General features: G+C 48.3%; 1 protein-coding gene across 3 annotated transcripts in view; it reads left to right on the top strand.

Annotated features, from left to right (window-relative positions):
- Pkp1 (plakophilin 1) overlaps window positions 1-21,542 on the top strand; it is a 47,056-nt gene extending 25,514 nt beyond the window's left edge. For 2 of the 3 annotated variants that reach the window (XM_034513405.2, XM_034513404.2), the window contains exons 3-14: window positions 3,070-3,467; window positions 6,264-6,408; window positions 8,157-8,364; window positions 9,130-9,307; window positions 10,576-10,690; window positions 12,253-12,408; window positions 13,070-13,246; window positions 14,690-14,843; window positions 15,097-15,283; window positions 15,806-15,893; window positions 17,253-17,359; window positions 19,366-21,542. In XM_034513405.2, coding sequence (XP_034369296.1) covers window positions 3,070-3,467; window positions 6,264-6,408; window positions 8,157-8,364; window positions 9,130-9,307; window positions 10,576-10,690; window positions 12,253-12,408; window positions 13,070-13,246; window positions 14,690-14,843; window positions 15,097-15,283; window positions 15,806-15,893; window positions 17,253-17,327 — 1,881 coding nt within the window. In that variant the 3' untranslated portion in view covers window positions 17,328-17,359; window positions 19,366-21,542. Of the gene's footprint in view, window positions 1-3,069; window positions 3,468-6,263; window positions 6,409-8,156; window positions 8,365-9,129; window positions 9,308-10,575; window positions 10,691-12,252; window positions 12,409-13,069; window positions 13,247-14,689; window positions 14,844-15,096; window positions 15,284-15,805; window positions 15,894-17,252; window positions 17,360-19,352 lie in introns of all 3 variants that reach the window. The other variant, XM_076941258.1, reaches the window with a different exon arrangement.
- The last annotated feature ends 370 nt before the right edge of the window (window positions 21,543-21,912 follow it).

Genomic DNA, 21,912 nt, shown 5'->3' with positions numbered 1-21,912 from the left:
TCTAAATACTGGGTGCCTCCTTCCTGGGCCTGTCCCCCTTATGAATTATTTAGAACCTTCTTTAGAAATGGTGTGAGTTATTAAAACCCCTCAGCTAAGGGCTGAGGAGATGGCTCAACTGGTACCAGTGCCTGCTGTACAAGCACGGGGACCTGAGGTTAGACCCACTTGAAAACCAGGGACAGCAGTTCACATCTGTAAGGCCAGTGCTGGGGGAACGGAGGTGAGCAGACTGCTGAAATTCATCAGCCAATGAGGCTAGCTCATGAATGCTCCATGCTCTGTGACAGAACTTGTCTTAAGAAATTAAGATGGGGGGGGGGAAGGGGACAGAGGGGACTGGAGAAATAGCTCAGTCAGCAAATTTATTGTCATGTCAGTATGCAGACCTGCATTTGAATCCCCAATGCCCATGTAAAAGGACTGGCATGATGTCATGGAAGCATAATCCCAGCGTTAGGGAGGCAGACACAGGATCCTTGAAGTGCACATGTGTGTATGTGCACCTCAGCCAGCTCCTGAAGGCAGCCCGTGTGAGAGTCAGAGGGATGCAGATGGTCCAAGTTCTTGTGTCATGTCCAGTTCTAATTTACAAACATTAGTCTAATGATGTCTAATGACCCTCTATGTCATGAACAATTAGGATCTTGGTTATGCAGCTGGAGAAACTCAGATATACTGGCTTTAAGCCCCTTGCCTAAGGTTGCACCCAAGGAGTCACCTGACACCACCAAGGCAGTGTGACTCCAGTGCTGCCACACATCCTTCTCAGGCATATGCTCAAGGAAAAAGTTTGGATTCCCACGAAGCCACTGCCAATTCAGCATCATGGGCCACCTGTGCAGGCAGGGCTAGAGGCAGTAAGTATGCTTTATCTGAACCTTGGAGAGTATCCAGACCTGTGTAGAGTTAGGAGAGGACAGTGTCCAGCTGAGTTTTTCTCCTGCTTGCCAAAGTGACAGCAAAAGATACGAGAGAGCCATTCCCAGCTGTCACATTCATACAATCCAGCGCCGTGACTTTAAAAAAAAACTAAGGTGGGGCTCCCAGGAATGGATGACACGACTGGGGTGTGGCAGTTGAGAGGGGTCCTCGCCCATTCCCTGGGGGCAGCCCACCTCGCTGAGACTTGCCAGAGCCGCCCGCTGCTCCTTTTCCCAGCACGGGTTGCAGAGACCAGAACTTCTCTCAGGCTTAATCAGCAGGATGGCGTCTTTGCTGGGTCTGAGCCAGGAGGGCATATGCACTCCTCATCAGGTGTCTGAGATGACGTCCAGGTGTGTCACTTACTGAGAACAAGGGAACTCCTGTTGCCTTCCCCTTGGAAGCCCAGCCTGCCATGGAGAGTGTTCCGCCCTCCCAACCCCCCAAAGCACCATCTGCCACCTTCCTGCCTGATCTGGAGTCCTCTGTACATTTGGCATGTGATCATCAAAGAGTTCGGTTCACCTCCAAATGCCAAGAAAACCACCAGCTCCTCCAGCCTCTGCCTTATCATTGTTTGTGTCTCTCCCAACTCCCACAGACCAGCTCACTGTGTGGCAGGGTGGTTTGACCCAGTTGGAGGAAGAAAATTGTGCCTGCTTGGGGTGGGTGAAGGGAGTGTACCTGCCACCCCCAAGGTTAACAGTATACAGCTTCCGGGTTTTGGACACCACTTTCCAACTGATAGCTTGGCACCGTTCTTTGGGGGAACTGGGATATCAGCCCCTCCTTAGTCCCGTGTGGCTAGATCAGGGGTAGATGGTAATTGCTGGTCACACAGGAGCCTCCTCTGCAGACACATGGTTTGGTCCCATTTTCTCCGCTCTCTTTATCCTCCCTTTAGGGTTGGGTGGGCAGCCTCTGGGCTGGACTTGGCCATTGCTCATCCCAGCAAAGGTGACTCCCAAGTCAGCACCTGTATGGGGAGGTTTTATCAGGCTCACTGTTGATCCTGGTGTCTGAAAGCAAGTTCCAGCAGGCCAGACCCGCCAGCTTACGGGTCTGGGAAAGTCTTCTGTGGACAGTTCAGTACCAGAGCTGATCCCCACCAAGCCTCTGGCTTTGCAGGCTCCTCCCAAAGAAACACATTCTTACAAGGGGCTTACAAGACCCTTAGGGACGTCTCATTGTTCACGGTCCATTTTCCCTTTGACTGAGTTTCTGCTCTGCTTCTCTCTCAGCCAGTCTGATGACACAGCCCAGAGGTCTCCCTGCATCCACCCTGTACCCTGTACCACCTCTGTGTTCACAGGGGCTCCCTAGCTAGCAGCTCAACTAGATTAGGCATTTCCAAACATGTGCAAGTGCTGACGCCGGCTGGATGGGTCAGAAGCTGCTTTGTCGGTGACCTGAGTAACAAGGCAAGGGCTTGAGACAAAAGCCTGTGGGAGCTGCTCATGCTGAGTGACTATTGGAGGACCCCGCCTCTCTGGCTTGCGGTCGCCATCTTAATAGACTTTGCCCATGTGGTTGGATCAGTGGTATAGAACTTCCTTTAATACAATCCCACAATAAGAAATCTATTTGAAGGACTGGAAAGATGGCTCAACAGTTAGAGGCAGTGACTGCTCTTCTGGAGGACCCGGGTTCAATCTCCAGCACCCACACAATGACTCACAACCATCTGTAACTAGAGTTCCAGGGAATCCGACGATCTCTTCTGGTGCCCTCTTTGGCACTAGACACACATGCGGTGTACATACAATAAATTATTTTTTAGAATTTAAAAGCAAAATACATTTTACATTGCAATTTAGAATGTACTCAGTGTAGCACAAAACAGGTTATATTTCTATTGTATTGCACTCTGTATTGTATGTTTTCCAATTATTTTTCCCTGTTCTATACTTTTAATAAAGGTGGGCATATCTGCTAAAATGATCTCATATTCCACAAAGGACCACAGCCTACATTTGGAAAAAATAATAATAATGATAATAATAACGTCCAAGATTCCTTTCTCTGCAAATTTTTCCAAATCCTCTGAACACTGTAATGGGGCAAGAGAGGGCTACCTTTGTGGACAGCTAGGTCCAGGCTCCCAGTCAAGAGCTACGCTAAACCTCTCACCCCTTTCCTGTCTAGATCTACAATGGGACCCTCAAGCGGGAGCCGGACAACAGGCGCTTCAGCTCCTATAGTCAGATGGAGAACTGGAGCCGGCACTATCCCCGAGGGAGCTGTGCCACCACGGGCGCCGCCGGCAGTGACATCTGCTTCATGCAGAAAATCAAGGCGAGCCGCAGTGAGCCTGACCTCTACTGTGACCCAAGGGGCACACTGCGCAAGGGCACCCTGGGCAGCAAGGGCCAAAAGACCACCCAGAACCGGTACAGCTTTTACAGTACGTGCAGCGGCCAGAAGGCGGTCAAGAAGTGTCCCGTGCGGCCGCCCTCCTGCACCTCCAAGCAAGACCCGGTGTGTGTGCCGCCTATCTCCTGCAACAAGGACCTGTCCTTTGGCCACTCAAGGGCCAGTTCCAAGTGAGTGTTCCAGGGCTGTGGTGGGGCCAGGTGGGAGGGAGGTAGTCTACTAGGCTGGCTCACTCCCAAGGAGGAGGGGAGAGTGTTCTGACTTTGCTATTGCCACCTTGAGGAGTCTCTGGTCTGATGCACCATGGACCTAGAGGAGCCCTCTGGGTGAAAAGGCTACAGAAGCCAGATATTGTGGAAACGGGTCTTCAGGGTCACAAGCTATGAACAGAGGGAGGCAACAGAGAGATTAGCAGGGTAATGGCTACCACACTGTGTCTCTCTGATCAGCAGTACCTGGAAATGTCTCAGAAATATTTATTCTTGAGGATGAAGAGATGGCTCAGCACTTAACAGCACTGGCCACTCTTCCAGATGGAGCCAGGTTCAATTCCCAGCACTCACATTTGTGACTCATAACCATCTATGAGACACTAGTTCCAGGAAAGCCAATGCCCCTTTCTGGCCTCCAGTTATGCAAGTGGTACACAGTGGTACACAGATATTCATGCAGGCAAAATGCCCACGCATATAAAGAATAAAATAAGTTTTGAAACTAAATATTCATTCTTGGGCCCAACACAGACACCTGGAGGTCCTAGCAATGTGTGTTCCAACAAGCCTTCCAGATAATTCTAATTCTCTAATATTCTCTCTCTCTCTCTCTCTCTCTCTCTCTGCTTCTCTCTATCTCTGTCTCTCTGTCTGACTGTGTGTGTGTTTACCTCTCTGTCTCTGTCTCTTTCTGTGTATCTGTCTCTCTCTGTCTCTGTCTCTCTCTCTCTCTCTCTCTCTCTCTCTCTCTCTCTCTCTCTGTCTCTCTCTCGTATGCACACACACACACACCCCACTATGAAGAGAGCCATAGGCAGAGGGTACCTTGGGGCCACAGTAACATTGACCCTACCTTTTGAGGCTCAGAGCAGCCGAGCCTTCCACCGTTTCTAATCACCTAATAACAGCTACTCTTATTTGGTGGCTCTTTAGGGAGCATCTATTCCGTGCAGGCCCTGTGTGGAGCACAGGAGGTACAGCCATGCTGGCAGCCAAGAGCAGCTCTGGAACACATTCTTGGTGATCAAGGAGCTGTGTTCTTCCTATTCAACCCCTTTCCAGGCAGACCCTGGTGAAGGGCAAAGCCCAGAGACGGCAGCAAGCTTGCCCAAGGCCACACAACTGGTTCTCTACCCTGTACTCTTTCCTACTAATCCCACACTGTTCTGAAAGGAAGCATAATCCAGTTTAAAGCAGACCCCTTGAAGTACATGAGGCTGTATTTAGAATAACTTGTGAAAGGACTCAGGATCCCTCCCTTTGGGAGACTAATCATGACACCATCCTGCCCCCAACTGGAGGTCTAGGATTGAGTGACAAGCCATGCAGAAGAGATATTTGACTGATAAAGATAAAGCAATGTTTCTTCAATAGAGAACAGGTGTGCAACTAGCCCAGGGCCAGAAAACTCTGCCCGGTGAGTGATGGTTTTCAGAAATGAAGTTGGATCACTAAAACTGTGACTATTCCTTGAGAACCAGCTATGGCACAGCATCAGTCTAGTACAAGTGAAGAGAGGGTTCCCACTGCAGATGCTGAGGACATCTGTGGGATGGCGCTGGGTACCACAGAGGGTCTGTCTCTGCCCTCTGGGACCTTTTTTTTTTTTCTCTGCTTGGAAGGAAGGCACACTCAGGTGGAAAGGCTGCCTGTGGCTCCACATCATGGGAGCTCAGGGAGTTCCCAGTCGAGGATTCCCTTCCTTGGAAAGGCTTCCTGGATGGGAGACTCAGCAGGCCTGGGCTAGGCCTTCATGTCTGGAACTGAGGATGTCTTGCTACAACCAACAGACTCTTGCCAGAGTCTAGGGAACGTGCCAGAGGTTGCAGGCAAGCCAAACATTCAGTTAAAACGGTGAACTAATAGCCATTTGCTGTGGTTCAACCTAATGCATGCTCTTCAATGACTGTCTAAGCAGTGGATTTGAACCTAATGTATGGAGAAGCTGTGAACCGTTTCTCAGCTGTAGAACGATCAGGTGGATAGGATTTTAGGACATAGTCAAAGACTGTACTATGTTGGGTGGAGTGGCTCTTTAGCAACTAGCCCCATAAAAGTGATCCTAGCATAGACAAATATGGTGTCAGGATGAGAAAGACAGACTGTAAGAATGTGTGTGTGTGTGTGTGTGTGTGTGTGTGTGTGTGTGTGTGTGTGTGTGTAAGAAGCTAACTGAAAGTCAGGCAGTGATGGCACACACCTTTAATTCCCACACTTGGGAGGCAGAGACAGGAGAATCTCTGTTGAATTTGAGTGTTTGAGGCCAGCCTGGTTTACAAATCGAGTTCCAGGACAAGCCAGGGTTCTGTTACACAGAGAAACTCTGTCTTGAAAAGACAAAAAGCAAAAGCCAACCAACCAGACAAGCATCTAGCTCGACTTGGGGAGGGAAAGAGAGACAGAATAGACAGGCCACTCTCTTTTACTTTCCCAAGACCAGGGACGAACACAACCACAGGATAGATGGGGCATTTCATCTCAGGAAATAGGGCCAAGTTTGTGCACAGTATGAAAGTAACTGTCTTGCTTTGGCCTTAAGGGATCTCATACCAAGAGAAGGAAACTCAGCACACAGTCTTTTTCCTTCCTTGTAGGGAACTGTTCACAAGACTTTCTCCAAGACAGCCTGCCTTTTTCTGTTTCCATAGAGGGCAGCTAGAAGCTGTGATATTTGAGTGTACAAGGAAGAACTTAGAGCCTGCTCATGGGGGTTCCCATGCTCGCCCTGTAACACCCTGCACCCCACTTTTCCAGAATCTGCAGTGAGGACATTGAATGTAGTGGGCTGACCATCCCCAAGGCTGTGCAGTACCTGTGCTCCCAGGATGAGAAGTACCAGGCCATCGGGGCTTATTACATCCAGCACACCTGCTTCCAGGATGAATCGGCCAAGCAACAGGTAACAGGCCACATACCTTCCTCACTGGTAGGTCCTAGGGTGTCAGCCTGGGCCCCACATTTGGAGAGGAAAGGAAGCACGTGCAATTGGTTCCCAGACACTGGCATAAGGAGTATTCTTGTCCTTGCAAGGTCAAAGCTTCATCTTTACCTGCCAAGGAATGCCTTCTGAGTGGGCTTCCCATGGGTGCATCTCCCCCACTTGCCATTGCTACATGAACTTTTCCTAGAGAGATATAAAATAAGCAGCCGATATAAAACACCCCTGACAGTGTACCAGTGACAGACCAGAATACCGATCCCACCAAAGCACAAGCTGACATACGGATGAGTGTATTGGGCTTATTTACAAAGCATAGTTGGTAACTTAGAAATGTGCAAGTGACCCTCAAGAAAGTCTCGCCCCAACATAGACGTATAGATGGAGTCCCCCAGTCTTCATCTAACCTTTCACATTTTATACACTCTATTACCTCTGAGACCTGTGCAGTTTGGGAAGAATTACGTATCTCTGGGAGGGGGTGTGGGAAGAAGTAGCTGGACTCTCAAGTAAAGATTTAATGATACTCAGCCAGGCGGTGGTGGTGCATGCCTTTAATCCCAGCACTTGGGAGGCAGAGGCAGGTGAATTTCTGATTTCGAGGCCAGCCTGGTCTACACAGTGAGTTCCAGGACAGCCAGGGCTATACAGAGAAACCTTGTCAAAAAAAAAAAAAAAAAAAAAAGAAGAAGAAAGATTTAATGATTCTCTCTGTCCCCACCTTCTAGATCTTTACGTTTATTTATTTATTTATTTATTTATTTATTTATTTATTTATTTTACTGTGTGTATGTGTGTGTTTATGATACAGAGAACAACTGTCAGGATTCAGTCCCCCTACTGTGTGAGTTCTCCTACCTACTGTGTGCATCCTAGAAGCTGAACTCAGATCATCAGGATCTGTGACAAGCACTTCTACCCTACCCACTGACCCATCGCCCCAGCCCTCAGGAAACACAATCTCGGGGGTCTCTAACAAGCAGCTGTAGCTGCTGCAATGAAGATAATAATAATGGCTGTTCTAGCGGGAGGATTGTGTTCTACAGCAACCATGGAAGAGTCCCAGGGCTCAGTGAGCTTCACAGGCACCCACTTTCTCAGATTCCACTAGAAGATATGACTATTCCCCAGCCCTCAACTCCCTCCCTCCCTCCCAGGCCCTTCCCTCAATGAAAACAGGGCTCATTTATAACCCTTCCCTCAATGTTGACCAGCTAGGAAAAACTCCTACAAGACATAGTACAGTTATGTGTACCACAAGTGGCTTTCTAGAAGTCTGGGGTGGTTTTCATCGAAATTTCTACCACAAGAGAGTTTCTGTGGTACCTTGTGTGTGGTGCACCTCACGTTGGGATTCTGAAGTGCATGCAGGTACAACTTCGCATCTGGCCTTCACTATGCTCCAGAAGAGGAAAAGGTAACTGTAAACAGAGGAGAGACTTGCTCAGGGGCCTAAATAGAATAGGAGGGAGCTGGGCTCTGAATTCAGGTCTTTGGGTTTCATGTCTGGGTCAATTACCATAACCTCATTGCTGTATTTGTTTGTGGTTGACTTGTGTGCTTCTGAACTGATTTTTTTTCTTTCTTTCTTTTTTCTTTTCTTTTCTTTCTTTCTTTCTTTTTTGTCTTAGAATAAGTTACTTTGAGCATAGAAAATTTGTCTCACCCTCCCTTCTTTTAAACAATCAATATGACAACTCTCTTGGCAGGTCTATCAGCTGGGGGGCATCTGCAAGCTGGTGGACCTTCTCCGCAGCCCCAATCAGAATGTCCAGCAGGCTGCTGCCGGGGCCCTGCGAAACCTGGTATTCAGAAGCACCACCAACAAGCTGGAGACCAGGAGGCAGAATGGGATCCGTGAGGCTGTCAGCCTCCTGAGGAGAAGCGGGAGCACGGAGATCCAGAAACAGTTAACTGGTAGGGTATTCCAGAAGGGAAACCGGGGTAGGGAATGAGCAAGGTGGCAGGGTGTGACTCTAACCTGTCCTTCTAAGCTAGGTCAAGGCACAGCTGTGTGGGTTTCACTGAGCTACAATTCAGGAGCTCAGTGGCACTGGCTTCAGTTGAAGTGGTGGCACCCTTCAGAAGGCATCTTCAAGGCTGGGGTGCGAGCCTTATGTAGTGGGCACTGAGATTTGCAGATGATAGAAGGAGAGCAAAGCCAATGGGTCAGGGTTAGTGGATCCCAAAGGATGGCTGTTTATATTACACTTACTCTGCCTTCATGAAGTACATGAAGCACTCAAGGTAAGATACAGGATGGAGAAGCCACCGTGAAGACCTTGAAGTGGACTGAAGAAGACAAGAATGTTCAGAGTCACAAACCCACCGCTATGGTTGATATTCTCCATGTATTGTTTCAAATGGAAAACAGAGACCATCAAGCTGTTTTAAGTTCCAAAACGTGTGGTTAAAACCAATTGACTGTATTTTAGGAGCTGTCCATGTGCATAAGTCTTACCTAGACAGAACTCTGAGATGTTCTCAGACCTCAGAGAACCTGCAGTCAACGTAGGCATTGAGAACAGGATCATGAGGAAGTCAGACAATGGGTCTGATGGGCCGAGCCTACCTGGAAGGTAGCCATTTGCTGGAGCAGATTTGCCAGACTCAGAGCAGTGCCACTCAGGTACCTCAGGTTTTCAGAGCCTGCCATGTTGAGCTAACCATGTCTGTATCCAGGGCTACTCTGGAACCTGTCTTCCACTGACGAGCTGAAGGAGGAGCTGGTGGCCGATGCCCTGCCCGTCCTGACTGACCGGGTCATCATTCCTTTCTCTGGCTGGTGTGATGGTAACAGCAACATGTCCCGGGAAGTAGTGGACCCTGAGGTCTTCTTCAATGCCACAGGCTGCTTGAGGTGAGAGAAGAGGGCACGCAAGTTCTTTCCACTCAGGCTTTTCCGCAGTCAGCCTCCATTTCGGCCAACATTAGAGAACATACCACTCAGTCTGGCCCTGCCTTCTGTGGGCTGGCTCCAGGACAAAGAGTCAGGTATTACCAATGTCTGTGAGTCTGGCTATGCCTTGCAACAACACCCTGAAAGGATCTAGAGGATAGCATTGGGAATCTAAGAGTGGAAATGCCCTGCATTTGAATATTCAAACTGGTTCAACTAAAATCCCCTCCTCCACCCACAGAAAAATGTACTTCTTGTGCTATCTTGAAGAACATTCTTTTATACAAAAAGTCTCCTGATTGGCTGCTCGTGAGTCACCTCCTGCCGAGTGCTGAAACCATTTGCCATGTTCATTGGCATGGAGATGGTGCCGCTTTGCCCAATGTTGTTTGAGTTCCACAGCAGGGTGTGGCAAAGCCGTGGTGGGATCTGGATGTGCCTGCTCTCAGAGCTCCCGGGGTGGGTACCTGCATGGAGTGTGGAAACCATGGAACAAAGCCCCCTTTAGGGTCTCACTTTGTCACAATGGAAGTTAGTATATGCTTTGTGTCTCCCATTGTGCGTCTCCCAACCAGCCTCCAGCCACACCCTCCAGAGGGCAAAGAGGCTGGGTACATGAAATGGCAGAGTAAGTGAGGACTTTATGGGACCACATATCTGTTGGGTGTGACAGTACATACACACACACACACACACACATCCTATGCATGCACGATACACAACACCTAGGGCAAGAGGATCCATAGTTCTTAGGAATGAACACACCTTTATAAAAGATAACTACATCTAGACCCCAGGTTAACCCCTGGTTAGTTCTGGTCCAGCACCTCCTCAGATCTACTTTGTTTCCACAAAAAGACAGCAAGCAGCAGCTTCTAACGCTTGTGCCTCAAATGGCCACTAGAGAGCAGGAGCTGGGCTGCCAGGTGCAGTGGAGCCCTTGAGAGGCTTGTGCCTGGGGACTACGTGTGACAGAAACAATTGAGTTCAGAGGAGGCCCCTTTCAGCTAGGGCCAGACAGACGTGGCTGGATCTTTCCCTTCTTAATTTTTTCATCATTTATCTTTCTCTCTTTGTATCTTCTTCGGGCCACAACTTTCATATTCTGCCCTGTGCTTTCTGCTGCTCTTCGATGCGCATGCCCACTGCACTCTGCCCACCCCTGCCCTGCCCTCTCATCACCCCATTCATCTACATGCTCCTCCTCCCCGGTTCTTTTTCTACCACAGGAACCTAAGTTCAGCTGATGCTGGCCGCCAGACTATGAGGAACTACTCTGGGCTCATTGACTCCCTCATGGCCTATGTCCAGAACTGTGTGGCTGCCAGCCGTTGTGATGACAAGGTGAGGGTGCAGGCCCCTGGTGACACCTCCATCCCCAACCCTGCAGTCTCTGCCCATAGCTACAAATCACCGGGCCACACAATGAAGTCGGGGACTCTCCTAGTCCTGACATTTCTCTCCCCTAACCCATGAGTCCGAGTGCTTGTGGAATCCGTCTAAGGACACAAGCAGAGGCAGGAACGGTGGAGGAGACATCTGGAACATGCAAATGCTCCCTGCTTGGGCTCTGGAGCCATATTGTTTTTGTGGTGGTTAGCCCACAAGAGTGCTCCCAGAGGCCCCTTTCCTTTCCAAGATGAAACTTGTACCAGCACCTCCAGAAACACCGTTGGAAGGCCTCCCTCTGCCTTCTCTAGACTTCTGGATGCAGGGGCATGCATAGATTGAAAGGCAGTTTGTGGAGAAAAGATAAATGGAGACTGGATACTTCCACCATAGCTGGGCACAGCTCAGGACACAGAGGTCTAGTTTGTCACCACACCCAGGACTCCAGGGAGATCAATGGAGGGAGATGTCAATCTCCTGCTTCCTTTACCGGAAGTGATAACAGGCCCTCCACAAACAGCCTTGTCGTTAAGCTGCAGGACAAAGTGCTCTTCTTCCTCCTGCTCGTGCACACCTCCTTTACCCAGATAACCCCCAGAGCAGTAGAAGTCAGGTTCAGTCTGACCCTAACAGGGACCAAGTGCTGATCAAAGTGTAACTCTGCCACCCCAGCCCTAGCCTGGAGGCTCACCAAAAGCAAATGCAGCTGGGAACCCAAATGCTGCTGTGGAGGCCTGAGCCAGGTCTCATTGTGCACGGCATCTTTGATGTTAGAGGCTGAGGGGGTGACCATGGGAAGAGGGGACAGCAAAGACTGGAGTGACTAGATGCTTTGAAAACCAGAAGGAACAGGGACTGGAGAAGATGCTTTCAGTCTTCTGCCCCACATGTGGTCTGTAGCAATGCAAGTGATCACCACTTTTTGCTGTGCGTGCTATGTGCAAGGCTCCGTGGTTGGTATTTTTCATGTGCAGTTGCCCCTAAGTAACCACAGACGTTGGTCCAAATTCCCATGCACACCTAAATTCACAGTCTCAAGCCCTTCTAAAAAAAAGAACATATCGCGGTTATATTTCCATATAACCTATACACACTCCTTTGTGTACTTTAAATCATCTACAAGTTATTTACAAAACTTAATATAGGTGCCAAATAGTTACTAATAGTGCCAAGTAAGAAATCTATAAGTGTTCAGGAATACTTTAAAAAAAAAAAAACTAGTTTCAATTTGTGGTTGGTTGATTCTGTGGGATGCAGAACTAAGGACCTAGTACATAATCTAGCCCACTAGCCAAGAAAGGTAAGGCTAGCCCATTTTACAGTTGAGGAAACTGAGGCCCATAAAAGTGAAGCAAGTCATACAGCCAGGAAGTTACAGAGGCTGGAATTACGTCCAGTTCCCAGGGTGTACCTGTGAGATCTTTCCAGACTGACAGTGGTACAGGCCATTCTGAACGCTCAGGGTAGGTCCGGAAGTCTGTTGGGACAGTACTCAGGCATTCTCTCCTTGCCCCCAGTCTGTGGAGAACTGCATGTGTATCCTGCATAACCTCTCCTACCGCCTGGACGCCGAGGTGCCCACCCGTTACCGCCAGCTGGAGTACAATACCCGCAATGCCTACACCGAGAAGTCCTCCACTGGCTGCTTCAGCAACAGGGCTGACAAGATGATGGTGAGCAATCTCCATCGCCAAGCCAGGGCCCCCTCCCCAAGCACCCACCAGATCTACCGCCTCCATAGCCGTCTTCCCTTGGAGCCAGAAAACAACCCTAAGGATGGAGCCTTGTCAAAGCCTTGTTCTTGGAAGGACATTACAGTCCTGTAGCTGGGGTAGGGTGTGCCACCTAGAGGGCACAGGGGACACACATGGGCTGTAGCAGCCCAGACCACCCAAGGACAAACTCTCCAGGCCTCTATTCTCTTACTGTATAGTGGGGGAACCGTCCTTATCTTCCCCTGATCTCTGAGCATTAGGCAAACAATAGAAAGAACTCTTACTATCCTGGAAATGGTTCCCAGCACCTCATGAGCCTTGTAAGAAAGATGCTGTAGACAAGAGCCAGGATATAGAAGTCAGGCTCCAAAGTAGCTGAAATTCTCAGCATCTTGCTGCCAGACCCTAGTGTGACCTTACACAATTGGAGGCTCAGGGGTGAAGTGGCCCAGAGGGAACCATGGTCCATTCCCTCACTTTGGAGGTTCTGGGATGTACAGAAGAAAGAGATACAGAGGGGCAGTCTTCTCCCATCCTTCCCAAAAGAAGCCACAAACTAAAATTAGAGGGGAGGCAGTTATATCATCAGACTCTTCACTGGAATGCTGTCTGTCTACAGAACAATAACTATGACTGCCCACTTCCTGAGGAAGAGACCAACCCCAAGGGGAGCAGCTGGCTGTACCACTCAGATGCCATCCGCACCTACCTGAACCTCATGGGCAAGAGCAAGAAAGATGCTACCTTGGAGGCCTGTGCTGGGGCCCTGCAGAACCTGACAGCCAGCAAGGGACTGGTAAGGAACCCCACTCTCCCATTTCTCCAGCCTACCCCCTGCATCTTCCACCAGACTCTCTGTTCCCAGGCTGAGTCTCTCAAACACATCCGGCTCTTAGTAAGCTTCGAGCTACAGATGTGAACATGTTGGGCCTTAGGCTGATCACCACAGCAGTGACAGGGGCAGATGCATTTCTGCCCTCTGAGAACTTCTGGGTCATGCCCACATTGTAATCTCTTGCCCTGTGGTGCTGACCATTTGGGCTCTGCATGCAGTCGGAGACAGGGATGAGGAGTGTCTTTGTCAAGAGAAATCCCCATTTGATGAACTTACAGATAAATCAAGTTTGAGGAACGGGCAGATTCAGAGAAAGTTGGGATAGAATCAGCCTGGAAGTTTAAGGACCGAATGGTGTAGGGTAAAGCCAGAGGGTATTTGGTAGATATCCAGCTGTTGTCCCCCAGATATACTTAGGACAAAAGAGACTTGGGCAGCAGTAGGTATCCTGAGGGTCAAGGTAACTTCCCTAGTTGTAAGAAGGAGGAGTCTGGAGTTTCAAAGGACCCCAAACTGGCCTACATTAGGTCATACCAGGCTGTCGGTTTGAGATCCAGATGAGCTGGCTTATTTGCAAGGGATCCCAGTTCTGCCTCCGTATGGACCCAGAACCTTTTCAATCCATCTTGGTCTCTGACAAGCTGCCGGTAACTGTAGGAATGGATTCTGCAGAGAGTGGGGAGTTTGAAGAAGATAATCAGATTTTCTTTAACTCATTTGCCCTTGGCCATGTGGTTTCATGTAAACAGATACAGAGAGAGGTGTCTGAGATGGAAGAGCTGAGAGTGAGTGGGGATGGAACACTCGTGGTCTAGACACCAATCCTGGGTCACCATGACAGAGACAAATGACATTTTCTCTGCCCACTCACATGAGTTTCAGATTGACCCCACCAGGCACAGGGACACATAGGGTCAGGTAAAGCCTGACCCTTCATAGTCACTTAGGCTTGGGCAATTTTGTCTCCTCCCAACTTTAAGATGAAAGAGAAAAGGCTCAGTGTTTTTGGCTAGTTGGTTGGTTGGCTGGTTGGGGTGTTTGTTGGCTGGTTTGTTGGTTGTTTGGTTGTTTGGTTGTTTGGTTGGTTGTTTGGTTGGTTGGTTGGTTGGTTGGTTGGTTGGCTGGTTGGGGTGTTTGTTGGCTGGTTGGTTGGTTGGTTGGCTGGTTGGTTGGCTGGCTGGCTGGCTGGTTGGCTGGTTGGTTGGTTGGTTGGTTGGTTGGCTGGTTGGGGTGTTTGTTGGCTGGTTGGTTGGTTGGTTAGTTGGCTGGCTGGGGTGTTTATTGGCTGGTTGGTTGGTTGGTTGGTTGGCTGGTTGGTTGGTTTTGTTTGGGATTATCTGCCTCTCTACCAACTATGGTGCCTGGAGGCCACAGACCAGCTCCTCCCTGGATCTTCTCTCTTAGATGTCCAATGGCATGAGTCAGTTGATTGGAATAAAGGAGAAGGGCTTGCCACAAATCGCTCGTCTACTGCAATCTGGCAATTCAGATGTGGTGAGGTCCGGGGCCTCTCTGCTGAGCAACATGTCTCGCCACCCTGTGCTGCACAGAGTGATGGGTAAGAGCCTCTGTCCTCTCCTCCATCCACACAGGACATGCAGGCCTATGCTTTCTAGAGCCTTCTAGAAGGTCCTCCTCAAATTGTTCCATAGTGTAAGTATTATGAGGGGAAGTTGGCCCAAGAGAGGTGTGGGAATAGGAGAGAAATCTTATATAGATAAAGCTACAGAAATCCATCTGAATTAGAGTCCCTATAGGTCCTTGAGTGGCTGTGTATTGCTGACCCTATTCCTCAACTCCTTTCCCTATAGGAAACCAGGTGTTCCCAGAGGTAACCAGACTCCTCACTAGCCACACCGGCAATACCAGCAACTCTGAAGATATCTTGTCGTCAGCCTGCTACACTGTGAGGAACCTGATGACCTCACAGCCTCAGATGGCCAAGCAGTACTTCTCCAACAGCATGCTCAACAATGTCTTCAACCTGTGCCGCAACAGGTGGGTAGAGAAGGGACCTAACCCCCACCACACACCACACCACACCACACACACACACACACGGTAGCACTTAAGGAGCAGAGAAGATGCCTAAGGAAGGCAGGGGACAGGATGAGGGAGAGGTTCTCGAAGCTGAATCCTAAAGGACTGTGGCTTTTGCCTCCAGGTCCTAGAAATGCATAGAGGGAACAGTATACTTCTTAGCTGAGGGACTTGTGGGACTGGGGACTGTCCAAGGATCAGCAGAGTAAAGGCCAATTACATGAGAATGTTTTCTTTGTTTCATATGGCTCTTTCTTCATTCAGGGGTAGGAGACCAGCCTCAGAGGGGTCTTCAGATCGGTGGGGGTTGTGAGATGGTCCCACTGTGTAATGGCTCAGGCTCACTGTCTCTCTTGGAGTTCCTCTTTCATATACTCAGGACCACCCCACATCTCTGGACCCTAAAGAGGCGGGTGGCAAGGGAAGGGTGTTCCTGTGTCACATGGACTCTCATCTCACACTCACTTCCCGCCTGTATAGTGCCTCCTCACCTAAGGCTGCAGAGGCTGCCCGGCTACTCCTGTCTGACATGTGGGCAAGCAAGGAGCTGCAGAGTGTCCTCAGGCAGGTAAGAGCATAGCCAAGCATCCCTCCTGGCCAGACGCTTCCCACGCTTGCCCTGCACTGAAGTACCAGTAGATTGGGAAGGGAGCGAAAGACTTGTGCACCTCACAAAGCAAGGGAAGGCTGACTCAAGGGGAGAGTCAGGAGCAGATCTGAGCATCAGTGAGTGTGAGCAGGGCTCTGACCAGAAGATCTACCTCAAGTGTCTCATGTATGTGGGCTGTGAGAGAGGCCCAGCATGAGAACGCTTAGACCAGTGGTTCTCAACCTTCCCAATGCTGCGACCCTTTTATGCAGTTCCTCATGTTGTAGTGACTCCCAACCATAAAATTATTTACATTGCTACTTCATAACTGTAATTTTGCTACTGTCATGGATTGTAATGTCAATATCTTTGGAGATAAAAGTTTGCCAGAGGGTTTGTGGCCCATAGGTTGCCAACTGTTGAGTTAGAACAACATAGCAAGAAGTTTGGACAAAGGGAACACCAGCCATTTGGGAACATAGTATGTCCTAGGAAGGTTCAGGGTTTAGTTACAGAGCTCGTTCAATTTCAACTCAAGAGTGTACTCATATGCCTTTGGCGTTGAAGAACCACTAGGTCTGTCCTCAGCCACCTAAGACCCAGAAAAGCCAACTGTGGTGGCACACAGGAGAATCTCCAGGAGATTTAGGGATTCAAAACCATCTTTGGTGTCTTTGTTAAGGCTGCAATAATACAGCATGGCCCAAAAGCAAGCTGGGGAGGAAACACACACAGGGCAGGAACCTCGAGGCAGGAGCTGATGCAGAGACCATGGAGGGATGCTGCTTACTGATTTACTTCCCGTGGTTTGTTCAGCCTGCTTTCTTATAGAACCCAGGACCACCAGGCCAGGGATGACACCACCCATAATGATCTGGGCCCTCCCTCATACATTACTAATTAAGAAAATGCCCTACAGCCAAATCTTATAGAGACATTTTCTCAGTTGAGGTTTTCTCCTTTCAGATAACTTGAGTTATGTCAAGCTGATATACAACTAGACAGGATGCTCAGTTATGTAGAGTGGACTACATGAGATCCTTTCTCAAAAATAAAAAAAATCCCTTGTTTCTTGCTTGATTTCTGCAAACACAAGTAGGAAGCTCAAATGTGCAAGAGAAATTCCAAATACAATTTACTAATTCACTGATATTCATTGCATTATGATTTGTTAATCAGATTCCTGTAGCCCAGGCATATATACATAGTAGTCAGAGAATACTGATATGTCCAGAGTCTAGATAAACCCAAGGATGTTACCAAAAGTCTCCTGACCATGCATCAGGCTCCATGCTCCTTGTCTGATGGTGCATCACATGTCTGTTTCTCCCCTTGCAGCAAGGTTTCGATAGGAACATGATGGGAAATATAGCTGGGGCCAACAGCCTCAGAAACTTCACCTCTCGGTTCTAAGAAGAGACTATCCAAGCAAGTTCAACTTGCAGGTGAGAACTGGCCTGCCCCATGGCAAAGGATGCATCCAGATCACCACTACGGCCACTCGGAGGCTAGGCCTGTGCAGTTAGGAAGAAGCATCATTTGGCTTGGCAGGCAGTTGGGCTCTGACTGACAGGGTGAGGAGGACAGCCATGTAGAACCCTAGCTGAGAACATGGGTTATCCATCACAGGACATTAGGGATATGTAATGTTTTATTAACACTGGAAGGGCTGGAAGTCTGTGTAGGCCTACTAAGTAAAAGTAGGCCTACTGTGTAGGTTGCCCGCTGTACACGCCAGATGGTGCCATTCACAGGTGGGTTACATGAGATAGCAGTTATGTGTCATTCTGGGTTTTGTCAGCTACAGCACACTTTCCATTCTTATTTCTTTTAACTCTTTTATTATTTTTATGTGTATGTGCATCTTGCTTACACATGCATCTGTGTACCATATGTGTGCCACATGTATTTGCAACTTTTAGTTTCCTGTAATAATTGTTGTCTCCAAGCTTTACTTCCTCCATTTGCTAACATAGGCCTAGTCCTGGAAGCTTCTATTTTTGGTACAATCTTATCTAGACCTAGAATCTTTTCAGCCTCTGAGACTTACAGCTAAACACGCTCACCCTTTCTAGTTCTTTCTGAACTCTGGCTGGCTGGTTCAACTCAGCTGTTCTGGCTCAGACTCCTCTCTAAGCTGACTGATTCAATCTGACTTCTCTCAGCTTCTTGCTGAATTGCTCTGCTTGGCCTCAAACTAACTCTAGCAATATGTTCTGGTCTTCTGACTACTTCTCATTCTCTGGCTCATTCTGTCTTCACCTGTGTCTAGCTTGTTCTCTCTCTCTCTCTCTCTCTCTCTCTCTCTCTCTCTCTCTCTCTCTCTCTGTAACCTGCCTCTGCAACAACTGTCCCAGTAAAACTGCCTTCTGCACTGCCCCTTAACTAGCTTCCCTTTCCTCTGTCTTCTCATGAGAGTTGGACGTCTCCTGTTCTGTAAAAATCTTTCTCTGATCTGTCACTTTGTCTGCCACTCAATCAGATATCACTTCCAATCATAGTTGTTTCCTTCTTCAAACTAATTTTACCTTCATTGTTTTTGATTAAAGGTATTTACTAAGAGCATATCTGTATTTCAGCCAGATAGATTAAAGGTGTGTTCTAAGACTGAGCCACACCACATTAGAAACAGCTTTTTTTTTTTTTCAGTAACTAACACAATCTCAGGGTTCACAGTGTAATCAAATAGCCTGTAACAGCCAGATGACCAAGGAGACCAAAGAGAGCATTGAATCCTCTAGAACTGGAGTTACAGACATCTGTAAGACACCACATGGGTGCTGGGAATCAAACCCTAGTTCTCTGGAAGAGCAGCATATGTGCTTAAGCACTAAGCCATCTCTCTAGCCCCTCCATCCTTCTTAAAACCCATTCTCATTCTGTGTATACTTAGTGTGGACAAGCTTTGTTTCCAGGTGATGATCCTAGAGACAGGAAACTCAAATCCAATACTCTGTCAAAGCTTTGCAAGCTGAGCATTCACTAGAATTGACTGGGATGCTGGCCTTCTGTCTTAGCAATTATGATTCGATAGCCCTTAAGTGAAGTACAGGAAATTTTATTTTAAATGGATATCCAAAGACTTTCTCATATAGAGAAGCCAAGAACCACAGTTAAATATTGAGGCAGACACCTTTGAGAAAATGTGAGAGGCAGTTTGCAGATTGTCTGGTGTAGCAATGTCTCACTACCTGTAACCCTGCATGTTGTGGTTGTTAGGGCTTTAACCTACAGCCTAATACATTCTAGGCAAATATTCTACCACTGACTTCTAACCTCTAGCCTCCTTTGCTTATATTTTTGTCTTGAGATAGGGTCCTCCTATGTCTCCCAGGCTAGCGTTGGCCTTGAACATGTGATTCCATTGCCCCAGTCAAGTAACTAGTATTACAGGCTTACACTGCAATGCCCGGCTTACACTACACTCTAAAGTGACAGTTTCTCTTTCTAGAAAGACACAACCCAGCTGAGAAGACCTCGGACCTTAAGGATGGGTTACCTGCTCCATCCTGCGCAGTGTTTGGAGACATTCAGATGCAACCAAGAGCATCCTGAAAACTGTGGATGATGGAAATAATTTTTGATTCTTTTTTTTTCTTTAGGGGAACTGGCAGGCTATAGGGTTGGGGAGGTTGGGTGGGGGGGGGACTTTCCTGAGTTAAAGGGGCTTACATCTGATGTCAATACTTTCTTCTCTGAGAAACAGTATATATATATAATGTGTATAATGTAAGTATGTGTGCGTGGTGTACCTGTGTGTGTTCATGAGTGTGTTTGTGTGTGTGTGTGTGTGTGTGTGTGTGTGTGTGTGTGTGTGCCTAAAAGCATAACCAACAAGTGAAACAGGCTAGGTGTGCTGATCCTTGCAGTTCACAGGCAGCACAGGGGAGTCTTCGTGTCTCCCTTTATAGACTTATGGGCCACACCCACCTGAAAGCTTTAGCCAGCAGAGCCCCAGACTTGAGAGAGCCTGCAAGCAGCTATTTCTGGAGAAAGGAGGTAAGAAGAGCACCTGAGGCCAGAGCTGTGGGGATGATTGCTTATGCTGTCTCATCTCTTCAAGGGAACGCTTCTCACAGAACAGGAGAGGAAAACTGGAAATTATTTGTAATGTTCCTCAGATCCAGCTTACTGGGTGTCAGGTGAGGGAGTGCTTTGGCGGTCCCAGAGGCTGAAGGAAGGGAATCTGGATGGATAGACAGACAAGAAAAGGAAGTGTCCTGTTAGGGCATTAGCTAGCCCACATCCCAGCCATCAGCCTCTTTCTGTAAAACAAAAATGCCTAGTGGGGTGGAGGCAGCCAACCATAGGACCCCAGACTTCACAACTGCAGACAATAGTACCAAAAGAATGTCTGAGAACCTCATGAGTGAGCCCCCTAGGACAGATGACTGATGGGACAGAGCTGAGCCTCCCCCCAGAGACTCTCACATCTAGGCTAGCGCTTCTCGGCTGGGTGGACAAGAATGATCAGGGCCGTACCTCTCTCAAGGAGGATATGGAATGCTCCCTGGCCCAGCCCCCTTCTTACCTGAGCAGTAAGACTGAAAAAACCCTCTGTGGCTCAGGGTGGCCTAGTAAAAGGTCTGTCCATTGAAGGTGGAGGAGATCAGATACATGAGGACGTTGTCCCCGGGAGGTGTCCTAAGCCAGTGTGTTCCGGCACTGTGAGTCTGCAGCATCCTTCCCTGTTTGGCTCATGTGGGAATCTGCCTCTTACCTCACCTCTTCTCCAATACCAGCGTGGGATGTTGTCCCAACACACTATCCTTGCATATGCTTCTTGTGATCTCCCTTGCCAGTCACTGGAATCCAAAACAATCTATTTCTTAAAACATGTCATTGTCACACTACTCCGTACAGACAGCGTTTGAAGGAAGCACTTAAGGTACAATAGTAATAAAACCTACCAAATCCCTGCCCCCATATAGTGTATGTCCACCCGATAAAGGATACCCAGGTCCTGGGCTTTAGAGACTATCCACTTACTCAGTAAGTTTGAGAGAATCATGCAGAAAGTTCAAGTCAACAAGTGAAACTGTTGCAGGCCCTGAACAATGGCGTTCCCACCCAATCCCCCAGCAAAGTCCTCACTTCCTGCAGCCCAGGGGCTCAGTTTTCCTTTCCCTGGGAGGAAGATTTGGTAGGCTCACCCTTTGCTTTGCTTTGGTGATGAAGCAGGTCTTAGACACCCAGGGGTCAGGCTCAATTATAGTAACTTTTTTCATGATCTCAAGCTGGCCAGGTGGGCTCAGCCCAATGTATGCCTGTTGTTGAGGGGCAAAATTACAGGAACTTATGAATACATTCCTAGAAGCAGGGAGTAAGGGGCTGGCTGGACTTTATGTATCCCAGACCTATCTTCAGATTTTAAATCAAATTTGCCTCCTTCTCCATGCCTAAAGCAAATTACAATTTAAGACGAAATGAGAAAGGACAGAGGCCCTGTGTCTCCCTTGACTTTCAGGCTTGCTGCAGCATCCAGGACCCTCTGTCCAGCCCTCACTGTCCTTGCTCCATCTTGTATGAGAATCTTGTGCTGAACAAGTCCAGTTTCCTTGTATGATACACCATGTATTTGCTTTGTCAAAATATAGGAAATCAATAAACTGCTAGTGTTTCTTTGAAGTTTTTCAAGCCTTGTGTTATTTGGGATACTAGTAAGGGATGACATGTTTTCTCTTCAACATCTCAGCTTACTGACTATGTATTGGGCAAGGGCTGAAAATGTCACCCAAGAGTATTCATAAATACCTGTTCCCCTGTAGTTCATGTGAACACTATGCTCCAGGATTCGGGATTTGCTGTCCTAATTTACAAATAGGGAGTGCTTAGAAGGGAACCAATGTGACTAATGTCAACCTGGTTACAAGGGGAAAAATTATTGTGAGCACAGTCCCAGTCATCCAGGCTATAGGAAAGAAAATTTCAAGGGGGAAGACTTAGAAGTTCACGTTTCCAGAATGCTTATGCTGCATGAGTTTTATGTCAGCTGCTG

This window comes from Arvicanthis niloticus, chromosome 10, assembly GCF_011762505.2.
Source record: "Arvicanthis niloticus isolate mArvNil1 chromosome 10, mArvNil1.pat.X, whole genome shotgun sequence".
Classification (NCBI taxonomy): Eukaryota; Metazoa; Chordata; class Mammalia; order Rodentia; family Muridae; genus Arvicanthis; species Arvicanthis niloticus.
The sequence above is the reverse complement of the archived record's forward strand: the minus strand, read 5'-3'. Positions and strand labels throughout refer to the sequence as shown.